At 33.8% G+C, this 14,510-nt stretch overlaps 2 protein-coding genes across 4 annotated transcripts; one reads left to right on the top strand and one right to left on the bottom strand.

Annotated features, from left to right (window-relative positions):
* Positions 1-3,090: 3,090 nt before the first annotated feature.
* On the bottom strand, positions 3,091-11,376 carry LOC107645368 (acylamino-acid-releasing enzyme-like). 3 transcript variants are annotated; one of them, XM_088500855.1, is made up of 13 exons: positions 11,058-11,376; positions 10,659-10,965; positions 10,305-10,535; positions 9,995-10,213; positions 9,841-9,909; positions 9,543-9,681; positions 9,243-9,394; positions 9,069-9,151; positions 8,846-8,967; positions 8,696-8,774; positions 8,378-8,546; positions 7,215-7,348; positions 3,091-6,767 (listed from the first exon to the last, which is right to left on the bottom strand). In XM_088500855.1, the coding sequence occupies exons 1-12, from the start codon at positions 11,188-11,190 to the stop codon at positions 7,252-7,254; spliced, it is 1,800 nt and encodes a 599-aa protein (XP_088356981.1). In that variant the 5' UTR covers positions 11,191-11,376; the 3' UTR covers positions 3,091-6,767; positions 7,215-7,251. The 3 variants fall into 3 exon arrangements, 2 of the variants coding, with proteins under 2 accessions (XP_088356981.1, XP_020971638.1); XM_021115979.2 differs by lacking the exon at positions 3,091-6,767 and adding an exon at positions 6,904-7,131; XR_002357636.2 differs by lacking the exon at positions 3,091-6,767 and having other exon boundaries at positions 7,216-7,348; positions 8,378-8,560.
* An 866-nt stretch (positions 11,377-12,242) lies between these two features.
* Positions 12,243-13,990, top strand: PNSB5 (NAD(P)H dehydrogenase 18). The gene is made up of 4 exons (XM_088500854.1): positions 12,243-12,691; positions 12,764-12,826; positions 13,412-13,470; positions 13,550-13,990. Exons 1-4 carry the CDS (start codon positions 12,406-12,408, stop codon positions 13,775-13,777), a joined length of 636 nt encoding a protein of 211 aa, XP_088356980.1. The 5' UTR covers positions 12,243-12,405; the 3' UTR covers positions 13,778-13,990.
* Positions 13,991-14,510: the final 520 nt, after the last annotated feature.

The raw sequence follows: 14,510 nt of genomic DNA, 5'->3' as shown, positions 1-14,510 counted from the left end.
GAATATCCAAAAGAAAAAATAATTATATTAATAATTTTAACTAATATTAATTCAAACGACATTAAATTTCTTAAATTTATATAAAATATATTTTTTAAAATCTTAATTTCACAATAAATTTTATACAAAAAATTTAAAAATAAATAAGAATCATTAGAATAAAAATAGAATAATTAACAATAAGAATTAATAGATTAAAATATAAATTTTAAAAAATTAGAAAAAAATATTAAAAAATTACAAATAAAAATATAATTCGTAAAAAATTATTAAATTCACAAAATGAGAAAAAGTATCAAAATAATAATAAGATGAAAGTAGAAAAATAATATTATAAAATTTATAAAAAACAATAAAAAATAAAACAATCTGTTAATAAAATTTTTGTTAAAAAATAAAATTATAAACAAATAAAAAAATTGGTATTAGAATCAAAGTAACGATTTTAAGAAAATAGCAACACTTTTTAATAAAGATAACACTTTTAATCTATAACACATGTTAAAAATTTAATACATGACAACCTATTTAATGGACGAGATCAAATATTTTAGAAAAAATATAGGAGAATGACATTTTTTTGGAATAACATAAAGTTATAAACAATAGATTAAAAAAGAAAAGTTAATTTTAATTTTAAAAATCAAATTTTAAATTAATTAAATATAATCGTTGTTAGTGAATCTTATTCACCTAACGGGATTGATATTTGTCCGCCTAATTGAAAAGCTATATGAATATTATTGCTATACGAACATTCATGTTATTTGACATTTAAATTTTTTTTTGGTGACTTGTATAGGAGACTCGAACCCGCAACCTCTTAATTGAGTATGGGGAGTCTATGCCATTTGAGCTATTACTCATTGGTATTTGACATTTAAATTTAATACTAGACAAGGTTCGTAACTTATTTATTTCAATTTCTAATCTTTTTTAGTTGAAGTTCTCAACTTTTAATTTTTTCAGGAAAAAAAGGAAAAAAAAATAGAAATAAAGTGTCTAGATATGGCATCTAAAACCGGCGTGCAAATAGGTTTTTTTTTTTTTCTACAATATGTTATTTTACAGATTTTTTTTATTTACAGTATCTTTTGTTCTTTACTTTTTCTCATATTTCATGTCCATTTCTATGGATAAAATTCACCAAGCTCCTAAAGACTAAATCAGTTATTAAATTTGTAGAATTAAAAAAATTTGTAACCGAAATTCAATCCAGATTGAATTAAATATAAAAATAATATAGTCACAAAAAATATATAAAAATAATATATTTATATATTATATCTATTTTAAAAAATAATTTTTTATATTTTATTATTTTAAACTATTAACTACCGAAGGAAAAAAAAAAGACTCAGCTGAACTGTTTTTTCCTGCTTTTTGACATGTTTTTCTGATATTTTACTGGTTTAGTGTACTCTTCTAGAATCAAAGATGCCATTATTCTTAGCTTCAATGCATTACAGTGTAGGGTAGGGTAGGTTAACAATTAACGTTACCACTATTTGTAAGATGTAACAATTCTTTATTCAATCCATAAATATTTAAATACGGTAAAAATTAGCTGTAGTTATCTTTATATAATATAAAGTAACTACAGCTAATTTTTACCGCATTTAAATATTTATGGATTGAATAAAAAAATATTTAAATTAAATACGATAAAAATTAGCTGTAGTTACCTTTATATATTTTACCTATATATTTTACCTATATTTTACCTATATGAAACTGAATAACTGATAACTGAAAATATTAAATGACAATTTAGTCAACTTTATTAAATTATTTAAGATTTAACAACTCTCAACTATTAATTTTACATAAATTTAACTACATCTAAATTTCTACCTTTAAGAATATAGGAATAAGAATGATAAACTAACATTGCATTTGAATTGCCATCATCAAAGCAGCCGTTCTCTTCACTGTTGTCAAGTGTGATCCTTTACTTGCAATTTGCAATACTTGTTGAACCACACCGCAATATTAAGGAAGCATTCGAACTCAGATTGTGGTCAGAAAGAAACATAACATAAACAAAATAAGATGGTTAACCATGATAGTGATTTCATTTCATCCCATTCCAAATCAAAAGTTTATGTCATGAACCTTCTATTCCAAAATCTTAAGTTAATAGATAAACACACATGAATGATTTATCGATGTACCTTTGGAATCCATGGACATCGTTTGGGAACATAATGGTTTTGACGTCAACTCCTTTCTTTTTTTTTTTTCAAAGATAATAGGTTATATTTTATTAATTATTAAAAAATGAAATACAAAGATGTCCAAAAGCAGGACAGCATAATAAAAGGTGGAGATTTTCCAAAAACACTACACTGAAGGTATTCATCCGACGGTGCGTGGTCGAAAAACGAAGAAAAATCTTAAAAAAGAAAGAATGATAAATCCAATTGCATGCAACTAAGAGCTTGCCTCATGGAGATGGCGACCTAAACTGGGAGTTCTTTTGATTTCATGGAGCAACTTGACAGAGCTTGCTAGAATGGCAGACGGCATAGAAGTAGAACCTTCAAAAATCAACTGGTTGCGAGCTTTCCAGCAGTTCCAGCAAATGATGGCAAGTAATTGAGGATTACGGTTAGCATTCTTCAACGGGTTAAGTATCTCTGTTGATGCAGTCCACCATGTCCAAAAGTCGTTAGAACTCTGAGGGGGAAGACAGTCACGAAGATAACTCTGAGACCATACGTCTTTAATTCTAGAGCAATCGATTAAACAATGAGTGACTATTTCCGTTGCTTCATGACAGCAGGGGCATATTGGTGATATAGACGGGATGCGGTGATGAATCTGAGCAAGCACCGGAAGTCGGCCATGGAGAGCTTTCCAGATAAATAGCTTAATTTTGTGAGGCAAGTTCAACTTCCATAGATCAATCCACGACTTTTTCTGCTGCATATAATTAGGGCAAAGCTCCAGAGGCGGATGGTAAAATAAATAGCCAATTCTGTAACCTGAAGCTGTATCATATTGCTTGGATTTGTTCAAATCCCATTGCAATTTGTCCCTACCCTGCTGAATTTTAACTGACAAAATCCTGTTTGCAACGTCTTGGGGAAATAATTCTTGAATGAGATTCTGATTCCAATTCCTATCTTCAGTAATTAGATCTTTAACTCTTGGAACCAACTCAGAAATAGCCTGTCTATTTGGCATGTCAGAAATCATTAAAGGATACGGAGGAGGCAACCAAGGATCCTCAAAGGTTCGGATATTCTCACCAGTACCCACAGCCCAATTAAGACCTTTTTCAACAATCTTTCGGCCTTCCAGTATGCTCCTCCATCCCCAAGAAGGTAAGACTCTAATTTCTGCCATTATAGCATTACCATTGCTAAAGTATTTACCTCTTAGTATTTTGGATAATAAGGAAGTAGGCTGTGTTACAAGTCGCCAAAACTGTTTGCCTAAAAGCGCCAGATTTTGGATTCTGAGATCTTTAAATCCAAGGCCTCATTCTTTTTGTGGGCGAGTCATAGTGTCCCAGCTAATCCAAGCCATCCGCCTTTCAGAACCTTTTTGTCCCCACCAGAACTGAGAAAGTAGAGAGTGAATTTCCAAAATTAAACCATCAGGCAACTTGAAGCAAGACAATGTATAAATAGGAATAGCTTCTTCCACTGCCTTAAGCAATATGTGTCTACCACCTGACGAAAGAAGATTACGCTTCCACCCTTGGATTCTTTTTCGAATCTTTTCTTTGATCATACTAAAAGAAGCCTTTTTCGATTTAGAGACTGTAGAAGGCAAACCAAGGTATTTATCCTGAGCCCCAATATGATTAATATTCATAGAGTTAGCCAGTAGTGTACGAGTAGTGGACGGAGTGTTGTGGCTAAAGAATGCAGCAGATTTATTAAGATTTACCCTCTGGCCACTGATGCTTTCATAAGAATTCAATAAATGTAGGATATTTGAACATGTTTCAGGATTAGCCTTACAGAATAAGATGGAATCATCAGCAAACAGGAGGTGGTTGACCTTGGGACATCGCCTATGTATCTGAAGTCCCTGAATTAGTCTGTTTTGTTCTGCCTTGTGTAGCAAGAAGGAGAGACCTTCTGCACAGAAAAGAAAAAGATAGGGGGATAGAGGATCTCCTTGTCGAATACCTCTATTTGGTTTGAAGAAACCATAAGGTTGTCCTTCCACAATAACAGAATAAGAAACAGTTGTCACTAATTCTCGAATCCACATGATCCATCGGGAGTCAAAACCAAACTTCTCCAATATAAACTAAAGAAAGTGCCATTCCACCCTATCATATGCCTTACTCATATCTAATTTTAGCGCCATTTTATTTTCGAGACCCCTTTTTTTGTTCTTCAAGTAATGCATACACTCGTGAGCAATTAGGATATTATCAGAGATTAATCTGCCTTTAATAAAAGCACTCTGCGTAGGGCTAATTAGTCTATTCATCATACCCTGAAGCCTATGTACAAATACTTTGGAGATAATCTTGTAAAAGACTGAAGATAGGCTTATTGGTCTTACCTGAGTCATATCTTTAGCATCAGAAATCTTGGGAATAAGACAGATCTGAGTGTGGTTAAAACCCTTCAAGATTCTGCCCCCAGAAAAGAAGCTCTTAACTGCTCGAAACACATCACCACTAAATATGTTCCAGAAGTTTTGAAAAAATTTTGCTGTCATACCATCATCTCCTGGAGCACTTTGAGGATGAATGCTAAATGTTGCGCATTTTACTTCCTCCATAGTCACTGGTCTTTGAAGCCTACGGTTCATGTGAGCTGTAACCTTAGGTTCAAAATCAGTAAATAGAGGTTTAGGGTTCTCATGACAAGTGGAGGAAAAGATGTCCTTGAAATAAGATTCAGCCACAGAAGCAATACCAGCATTTGAAGTAGCCACTTCACCATCACTGCCAATTAGTTGCCAAATTCTATTCCTTCGGGTTCGATTTCTAAATTTCTGATGGAAGAAAGCTGTATTCTGATCACCAGATTTGAGCCATTTGACTCTAGACTTATCTTTCCAATAAGATTCCTCATTTTGTAATGCTTTTTCAAGTTTGTCCTCTATTTCTGAAATGATGTCGCCTCCATGAATTCCTGCTAAACGAAGTTCCTCTAATTCCGACTGTAGTAAATCAATCTCCACCTTCGAATTAGATCTGTGTTCTTGCTGCCATCTGACAATCTTATGCCGACAACGCTTTATTTTTTGAGCTAGGATATACATGGCTGAACCATCAATCTGTTCATGCCAAACCTCTCTAACAATCTGCCTTATTTCATCATTGGAACACCATCTTTCTTGGAATTTGAATCGGCGTTTAGATATCTCAGTTCTCGGATTAGAGTCTAAGAGAAGAGGGGCGTGATCCGAGCCTGATTCTGATAGTCTAAGAACCGTTGCATTGGGATAGAGTTGCTGCCAATCAACTCCTACCAGGAATCGGTCCAGTCTTTCCTATATCAACTCATCACCCCTCCGTCTATTTGACCAAGTGAATGGTCTTCCGACCATACCAATATCAATCAAGGAATCATCATCAATAAAACTATTAAAGGTTTCAATAGAAGAAGGAGATTTAGCACCCCCACCTTCTTTCTCCAATTGATTAGAAATGGCATTAAAATCCCCCATTAATACAACCTTACCATCGAACTATTGGGTGACTGAAGTTAATTCAGCAAATTGAGCCATTCTATGTTGATCATTTGAATTGAGATAAACACCTAGAACACCATAGGGATCATTAGAACCAACTGTCAGAACTGATGCCGCAATGAAAAATCTACCATGCTGTAAAATCTGAACAGTACAACCATCCCTCCATGCCATTGCCAAACCCCCTGATAATCCATCCGGATCCACAATAAACCATTCCTTGAAACCACAAGATCTTAGTTTTCCTTCAACTTGTCGAGATTGATTTTTTGTTTCACAGATAAAACCAACCTCGGGGGAGTAGGATTTGCAAATCCCTTTAAGATTGTGGATTGTCAGGGGTCTCCCCAAATCCCGACAATTCCACGAGAGCAGTTTCATATTTCTCTGGGTGCCACTTGAAGGCTGGCACCCTCCACCGTCATAGCAATTATACGAGGGTTCTGAGTCTCTGATTTGTTGCCCATGGTGTAGAGAAAATCAGAATTGGTATTCAATGATTCCAAAGAGAAATAAGATATATGGAATGAGTGAATAAGAAAACGGAATGAATTAAAAGAGGAATGAATTGGGAGAGAAAACGAAAATTAGGGAGCTAAGTGGAAAAGAAATTAAGAAAAGAAAGTAGAAGAAGATGGAAAAGGGTTTGACGAAGAAAAGACAAAGAAAGGTGTAACCATGGAGGCGGCGCAGTGAAACCCTAGCAGAGCGTCGGGCGCTAGATGAGGAGTACGTACTCCCACTTAACTCCTTTCTCTTTTAAAGCCCTAACATACTATCAAAGACATTTATTTGAACATCATTATTTTAATTAAATATTAATAGTTTAATACCAACCATGCTAAGTGCATACTAAAATCAACTACCAGTAATATACATTTAAAAATGAGTTAAATTATACACAAATATATAATAACTAATTTGGTGACTATTTTTTTTGCGTGCATATAACATTTTTGTATTAACACGTATAGTTTCAATTTGACTAAGCTCAATGATAAGGCACAACCAAATCACTTAATTAGTTACCTGCAATCCATCATAAATTGGAACACGTACATCTTTAGCACCTAATAAGAAAAGTGTTGTGCTTTTACCTGCACTCACAAATTAATTTATCAAATTACAACCTAAAAAATATTATATAAGCTTGATGCTTCAACTTGCTTCAACCTAGAAAATATTTTATATATTGTGATGTTGATGGTTTGATGAACTAAAAGGGATTAAGAGAGAGAAAAATAAGTTCTTTTCATTGTTGAAGAGAATGAATAATTCCCTTAAAAAATATTTGTTGAGTTATTACACCTTATATACTATGTACTCTTTATGTACTCTCACTAAAAAATAATTACAATGATAATAAAGAAATAATCTAAGTAATAGGTTGGCATGTCGGACATGCGAACACCTTGGTGTGTCCATGCTTCCTAGGTGGTAGTGCAATAAGAAATGTGTGTCCTGTTCAATGTGTACAAACCTTAGAGAAGTGTGAAATAGGAGACTTATTATAAAAGAGAGTCTAAGTGTTGTAGAGAATGTACTTTGTGAAGCTATGTTTGGAGTTGGTTCCAAAAGCCTCTATATAGCACCGATCAGGGATGTCAATTGTGCCAACCATGAGTGCAAGGTTGCAAATAGGGTTGATAGCGGCTGCGGCCGCAAACTTGTCTGGTGCCTGCCCGATCAAGTGGGTTGTCAAGAAGCCACCATTTATTAGAATATCATAATTAGGGAACAAAATCAGTAAAATATCAAAGAGGATTAGAAAAAATCAATGTAATTTATTAGAATATTATTCCATAACGAGTGTACTCTTAGCGTACTCTTGGTTTATATATTGGTAAGAACTTTGTAATCACAAATGAAAAATATGAATAACAAAAATAATATTTTTCTAAATAATTATTCGTTTCTTTCCTAAACTCTTTATACCATGGTAACATCATTCACATCCTACACTTGCACCATTCATAGAAAGATATCAAGAAAAATATAACAAACTTGCCTTCCCCATACAAGTTTAATTTTTTAAATATATAAAGATAAATACTCACATGCAATTGTTTTCGTGTAAAGTTAATAAATGAGAATTGCAAGATGATTTAACAGGTTTGACTAAATTATCATTTAACGGTTTTTAACTATCAACTTTATACGAGGACAACTGTACGTGAGTTTCTACCGTACATAATAAATAATTGTAATGCTTCCTCGCCAAATCCTAATGAACCTCTGAAGAATGAAGCAACAACATATAAGAATCTTAAAATACACAAATTAGTATACATTTCTTTGTTCCTATTTAGTTTCGATCAAAGACCCTTTAGTTGTGTTTCAGGAAATAGAGACATATATCTTCTGTTCTTAGTTTCAGGAATTACATGAAATTTGTGTTCCTAAGACAAAAATTGTGTCTCTATCTTTGTGAATTCTGTCAAAGAGATAGTATCCAAACCAATAGAACAGAAGCTGAATTATCACCAACTTCTAAACCATATTGCTAACGCAGAATCTTTTGACAGGTTTCCACATTCTGGCAAAGAGACTTGTATGTGTGTCTCTGTTACCAATGACACAATCTGTTTATGATTCTTGATCAAACAGTTAGTTTGATTGGAATACCAAAGAACTCAATCAAACTCGGCACAAGTTTAGCAATATTGGCAACAAATAATGCTTGGAAATTCAGTACTTTGTTGCTTACCTGTAATTTACAATCAGCAAGCTGTATCCAACTGAAGATAGAAATGCCCAAGACTTTGAAAAGCATGACAAAGAGACATCATGTGGCCCTCCATGAAGGATCACAATCAGTGGATCATTTTTCTTGGATTTAGATGACACAAATATGGCTTCAAAAGGATTACTAGCACCTGAAATTGAAATACTACTACTAATAATAAATGGACAGATACAATAAGGTCAAATCCGAACCTTTATAAGAGCTTGAATTTGACAACATAAATTAAGACATTGAAGTAAAAAATGTATCTATGTAAGAACCAAAGTAACTTAAAAATACCTTTTGCTATGCCTTGGCAAGCCTCCTTGACTGGGATCTTCAGTATACTGCACTTGAGAGAAAACAACGACGACCTAACCTGCAGCGAATATCCGGCGAGTCATTTGACTCATTTCTAAACAGATGGAATTTTTATGTCTGTGATTCGACCTTGTCGGAGCATCTGAACATGGGACTGCTTATATCTGACCAACTCCATGGAATACTTTTCTTTGATTTCTCAGTGAACGTTCCGTACTTGATTTGAGGAACATCAACCGGGCTGCTGCAAACTGCAAAAAGATTGACAAAAGAAAAAAAAAGGATATATATTAATACTTGATTCTCTACTTTCAAAGGCCAAATTATTGATAACTTGAGCATTTGTTTTTACTGGCAATGATGTTGTTCCCATCCAGTGTAAGAAGGTTCCAAGAGAAACTAGGAAATGCTGGGCTGATATGTGCAACTTCCCCACTATAACATGATGAAGATTGAAAAGAATGAATATAAGAACTACAAGAACTTGGATCATTTGAACATTATTTTAGTTCTGTCATATGCTTGCCTCAACACATTCACTGAGAGTAGAACTTCACTGCTGTGCCAGATAGATGATATGATCATAGTAGAGTTGTCAGGAAGCCAAGGATTATTATGGATAGTTGTACAATAAAGCCTGGGGAAGCAACCTTCCTCGGTGCTTGTCACAACTGGAATCTTCAAAATTTAGAGGAAATAGCAGAGTTATTAACTGATGGTGACAACCATACAAGGACTTGAGTTATGAAGTAGCATTTCAGAAGGCTATTATTGCATCTTACTTATGGCAAGAAATTAAACTGCACACATAAGAAGAAGAGCTTACAATATCATAAAGTTTGGCAGATTGGTGCAGTTTTCCATGGGTTGGCCAATCAATTCTATGTAGTGAGTTTGTAGCATTGTGCAGTCCTGAATCCACAGCACTTTTCGCAGATAAAAACACAAGGAATTTTCCATTTGGGCTGGTCGAAATTCCAAATTGATCGTCATAGTTTTAGGCACCTACCTTCTCAATAATTAATATAGTTTCATAAACTAGTAAAATTTGCTCCATTCACTTTGAATGTTGAGCCTTATTAAATTATCAAAAAGAAAAAAAGAAGAAAAAACATACATCATACCTGAATCTTGGAAAGAAGGCACTGCTTATGGTTCGAGTAAGGTTCAGTATATACCATTCTTGAGTTGAGCTACATGAAAAGAAATATGCACTATGTATCTAAAAGGATTTAAAAGAGGGAGAATTTAGAAGATTATATTACTAAACTGACTTACTTGATCTCTTGTTCATTAGATTTTGAGTCATGATGGGGTGCTCTAACTGCATATAATGCACAAGGCCTGTTAGAGCAGTTCTTCATACCAAGCTTTCTTTTCTCACCTGACCACCCAACAAAAACAACATATTGTTCCGAGCCATCATGGAATGGCGCCCACACAACTTGGCCAACACTCAAAGATCTGTCAATTCCTTTAACAGCTTGTACCTCTCCACTGTCACAGTACTAATTCAACTAAGAACTACACCTTAAGCTAAAAAATCATCCGAAATCGATGAGCAAAAAAGAAAAGAACAAAACAAAACCTGCTGATGTTTATAACAAAAAGTGCAGGCCTTCTCCTTCCAGCATATGTTTCTCCCCAATCTTCCTCCAAGTTCCCTTGGCCTTTCCATGTACCACAATTCTTGTCGGCTGGCGCGCAACCACCACCTTTCTTGTAGCCTACATCCCTAAATTCTGGCTTTGAAAGAGAGGGTTCTTCTGCTACATAAGCTACAAATGTCTCATCCAAGTTCCAAGAGACTCCCTCAAACCTAAATCATAACAGAAAGGAATGATTCCTATATGAGGCTAATTGCTATCTCTAGTAAAGTGCCTCTACATTTCTATTCTACTGCTACAAAATTGCAAAAGAGGATGAAAAATCAAAGATTTACCATCTATCATTGTAGATTGAGCCATGCAGAGATTGGGGGATATGGAAATCCTTCTCCATTCGAGACTGACTCCAAATTTCAAAGCGGCAAGGTGATTCGTCATCCTTGGGATTCCAAATTACCAATAGTTTAGAGCCATAAGGTGATGGAACAATCAAGGAGACTCCAGAAATCTCTATTGGAAATGGAGCCCATAGAAAGTTAACAGAACTCTCAGATTCTTTAAAGATTTGGCATGATAGCATGAGTTTCTTGGTGTTATTTGCTACAAGATCAGGTTGATTAATAGAGAACATTCCCTGCAATGCTGTTAATATTGTTGCTAATGTTAGAAGTGGGAGAATATGATTGTGAATGTCACAAGTTACAACAGAGAATCATAAAAGAAAAGATGGTTACTGGTTGAATGAGAGTTCAAAAGCCAAGCCTTGTCAATATTGGGAATAGTTGTGAATTCTTGAAGCAAGTTAGAAAGGGAAGCGTAGTTGTCTTCCTCAGTGGCAGGGGTTGGAGTTTGATTCTGCATATCCATGGCTGAAACTAACAGCAAACAGAATCATGAAAATGCTTCCTGTATCTGTATGCATGAGACAGAAAAGGAGAAGGAAGAGAAAGACTTAAATGATTGGAGATTCAAGAAAGATTCTTAGACTAGTTAGCTCTGCTGAGTTCAGTTCAGTTAGTATTACAGTTTTGACTTTCACACTTCACTTCCATGCCTGCCTTGTTCTTTCACATGCCACCGGCTCAAGACGGGAATGGATCCTCTCCATTTTTTTTAATACTTGAGAGAATAAAGTATGATTTTTTATCTTTAATTTTATAAGTGGGATCAAAATTAAATAGAAGAGAAAGAACAATGAAATGTGAGATCTTAAACACCATCCAATTTTTTTTCCACTAGAGAGGATCTATTCCCACTGGGAACACCTTAATTAATTAAAATTTAATTAATTAATTAATTGATTAATTATTCTTTCACAAGGGTCTCCTTGCTTGGTTTAACTAGTAAGCATGTATAATCGGTGTTCTTTTTGTTTTTTTTATCTACATTACAACAATTCAATGATTTTTTTTTTGTGACTACAACAGTTCAAGGATTGATTCATCGCTGTATTTTAAAGTTTGTTGTTGACTATAGATTATTACATGCACAAAAATAGATTTAAATGTTTGATATTTAGATTAAGTACGAATGAATTAACTACTCAAATAATTAAATTGATTTTTTTTATCAATGATGTTAACCAATAACAAATGTCTTACTTACATCTATGATTAAGTTTTTATTTGTATAATAATAAAGATGATTGGAATACTTGAAGCCTTTATTGTTCTTTTTTTTTTTTTTTATCTCAATCATATTTTGGTCTCTTTCTTATATTTTAGTCTTTTACAACCACCCAATAACACTGGCATTTAGTCTCTTTTGACAACTAACACTTCCCCTTATAAATAAATAATACATTTTCAATTTTCATACTTTCACTAAAAATAAATAAATATAATTTAGCAAGCAAAGATAAGGAATAATTTACGTTGAATTCTCATGTTTTAGTTGAAAGAATTTGGGTTTGACATAGTAAATCCAAATAAGAGAAAAGGGTTGGAGGAGAAGAGAAGAGAAGAGAAGATAGAAAAGGGTTGGAGGAGAAGAGAAGAGAAGAGAAGATAAGGGATAAAAAAAGCAGCATGAATGAATGAGATAAGAAGCAAGGAAGCAACGTAACCAACGAAGCACAGTGACATGATGGCTCTTTGTTCCTCACTCTCACTTTCATCTCTTCCTCCATTCTCCAACCTCACTTCTTCTAAGTCCTCATCTCCCAACTTGCAAGCCATCTTCACAAAGAGCTCTTCAAGAAGAAGAAGAACAACATTCTTGTTGAATGCCGGTTTTGCTGAGATTGAACCTGACCTCAATGAAGACCCTATAGACCAATTCCGCACTAATGGCATCAGCTCTGAAGAGTTCCAATATGGAATCTATGATGACCACCACACTTTCTATGAGGGAGAAGCAGAACTCAAAGGTATATATTTTTCTCTTTCAACATCTCAACAATCACAAACATCATCATCCATTTGCATCCATCCCTTTTCAGGAGTATTTTGGAGTGCCATTGCTGAAGAGATTGCAGCAGCAGAACCCCCCACAGGATTCCAAGGTATATCATACACTATTCAATTCATGTTTGTGTAGGTTCTTTTTCATTGCTGAAATTTCACTTGGGGTCAATAAGGCAATGATGAAATTCTAGATCTTTTGATCGTAGAAGTTTTGATATATGTTATGAAACCAATTTTAGCTCATTAGTAAGAAGCACATAAAAAGTTGAGTTCCTAGCATTATTTATCTCTTAGAGAAAGTACAAAAAATTAACTTTTAGTTAGTCAATTTTAGCGTTTAAGTTTATAATTTAGGATTGAAAAAATATAGGTAGACAACAACATTGGGGTTAAAAAAGTAAATTAATCTCAAATTTAATTAGTGGCACGAGTAATTAAGCCCGTTGTTCGCGTTGTTTAAGAAAGTCATTGGTTAGCTAGCATAACCCGGATTGGATTTAGAGGTAAGAGTTTATGATTTAGAATCTAAAATTTGATATAAACAAAATAATGTTGGCCTAACAAATTGATTCTCTAACATTACTCTGTCTAGAATGCTGTCACCACAATCACATGAGTATCTAGACATTATTCAAACACAACCTGAATGTCAATTCTTACTTATACATTGATATTGTTTGCAGGGCTTATTTCATGGCTGTTCCCACCAGCTATTGCTGCCGGAGTCTTCTTCAATGTTCCGGTAATAACGAAGAAGACTTCAACTATGAATGCTAAGTTTCATTCATTGATGAATGTTTGTTTGTAACTGTTTGTTTCAGGGGGAGTACTTATACATAGGAGCAGGTATATTTACAATCATATTTTGCATAATCGAGATGGATAAGCCGGATAAGCCTCACCACTTTGAACCTCAGATATATAATATGGAGAGGGGAGCTAGAGATAAGTTGATCAATGACTATAACACCATGGACATTTGGGACTTCAATGAGAAATATGGAGATCTTTGGGATTTTACTATCAAACAGGATGATACAGGAAGATAGAGATAACAGATAATCATTCTATAATATTGAGGGTGAGGCTTGGCAACCCTTTTAATTTTGTTCTTCTCTCTTCACTATTTTATTTAATCAATAGGTTTGATTATGTATATATATTCCTTATTTTTATCTTATAAAAAATTTCGGAAAGATCACTTTGGGTCTTATACATTGTAATTTGTAAATAATGCTTTTAATATGGGATAAATTTTTATAGTGGCCTCTGGATTCACGACTTTTACTATTTTAGTCTTTTAAATTCAAAATTTGTTATATTGATTCCTGAAATTCAGCTCCAGGTATTATATTGGTCTTTGAACTCTTTTCAGTATTAAGTCAATGAATAGAATGTTGAGCTAATTTTGACTTGTCACACTAAACATAGGACTAAATGATGTCATTTTGGTTTTGTGCTTGAACAAGCATGCAAAAAATGAGGTCGTTTTGGAGAATGAAAAGGGATAAAACGGTTTGTACATCATGTAAACTATTCTTCCTCTATCTCTTCATTTTTGCTTTGTTTAAGCGTTAAAATGAAACGACGTCGTTTAGTCCTGTGTTAACTGTTAAGCTTGACAAGTTAGAATCAACTCAGCATTTCATTTATTGACTCAGAGCTAAAAAGGGTCTAAAGACAACTATGATTCTAGAGTTGGATCTCAACAATCAATATAATAAATTTTGGATTTAAAAAATTAGAATGGTGAACACCATAAATCAAAAGGACTACTTTAAG

This window comes from Arachis ipaensis, chromosome B1, assembly GCF_059453495.1.
Source record: "Arachis ipaensis isolate K30076 ecotype BB chromosome B1, ASM5945349v1, whole genome shotgun sequence".
Lineage (NCBI taxonomy): Eukaryota > Viridiplantae > Streptophyta > Magnoliopsida > Fabales > Fabaceae > Arachis > Arachis ipaensis.
Note: the sequence above shows the minus strand (reverse complement) of the source record. Positions and strands in the feature narration are given on the sequence as shown.

Coding starts and splice junctions, on each gene's coding strand:
- LOC107645368 (XM_088500855.1), bottom strand. CDS start 11,190: ATGGATATGCAGAATCAAACTCCAACCCCTGCCACTGAGGAAGACAAC. Junction 9,395..9,542: donor CTGCCAAACTTTATGATATT/GTAAGCTCTTCT, acceptor TAAATTTTGAAG/ATTCCAGTTGTGACAAGCAC. Junction 8,547..8,695: donor TTGCCAAGGCATAGCAAAAG/GTATTTTTAAGT, acceptor TTTCAATTTCAG/GTGCTAGTAATCCTTTTGAA.
- PNSB5 (XM_088500854.1), top strand. CDS start 12,406: ATGATGGCTCTTTGTTCCTCACTCTCACTTTCATCTCTTCCTCCATTC. Junction 12,827..13,411: donor ACCCCCCACAGGATTCCAAG/GTATATCATACA, acceptor TATTGTTTGCAG/GGCTTATTTCATGGCTGTTC. Junction 13,471..13,549: donor GAGTCTTCTTCAATGTTCCG/GTAATAACGAAG, acceptor TGTTTGTTTCAG/GGGGAGTACTTATACATAGG.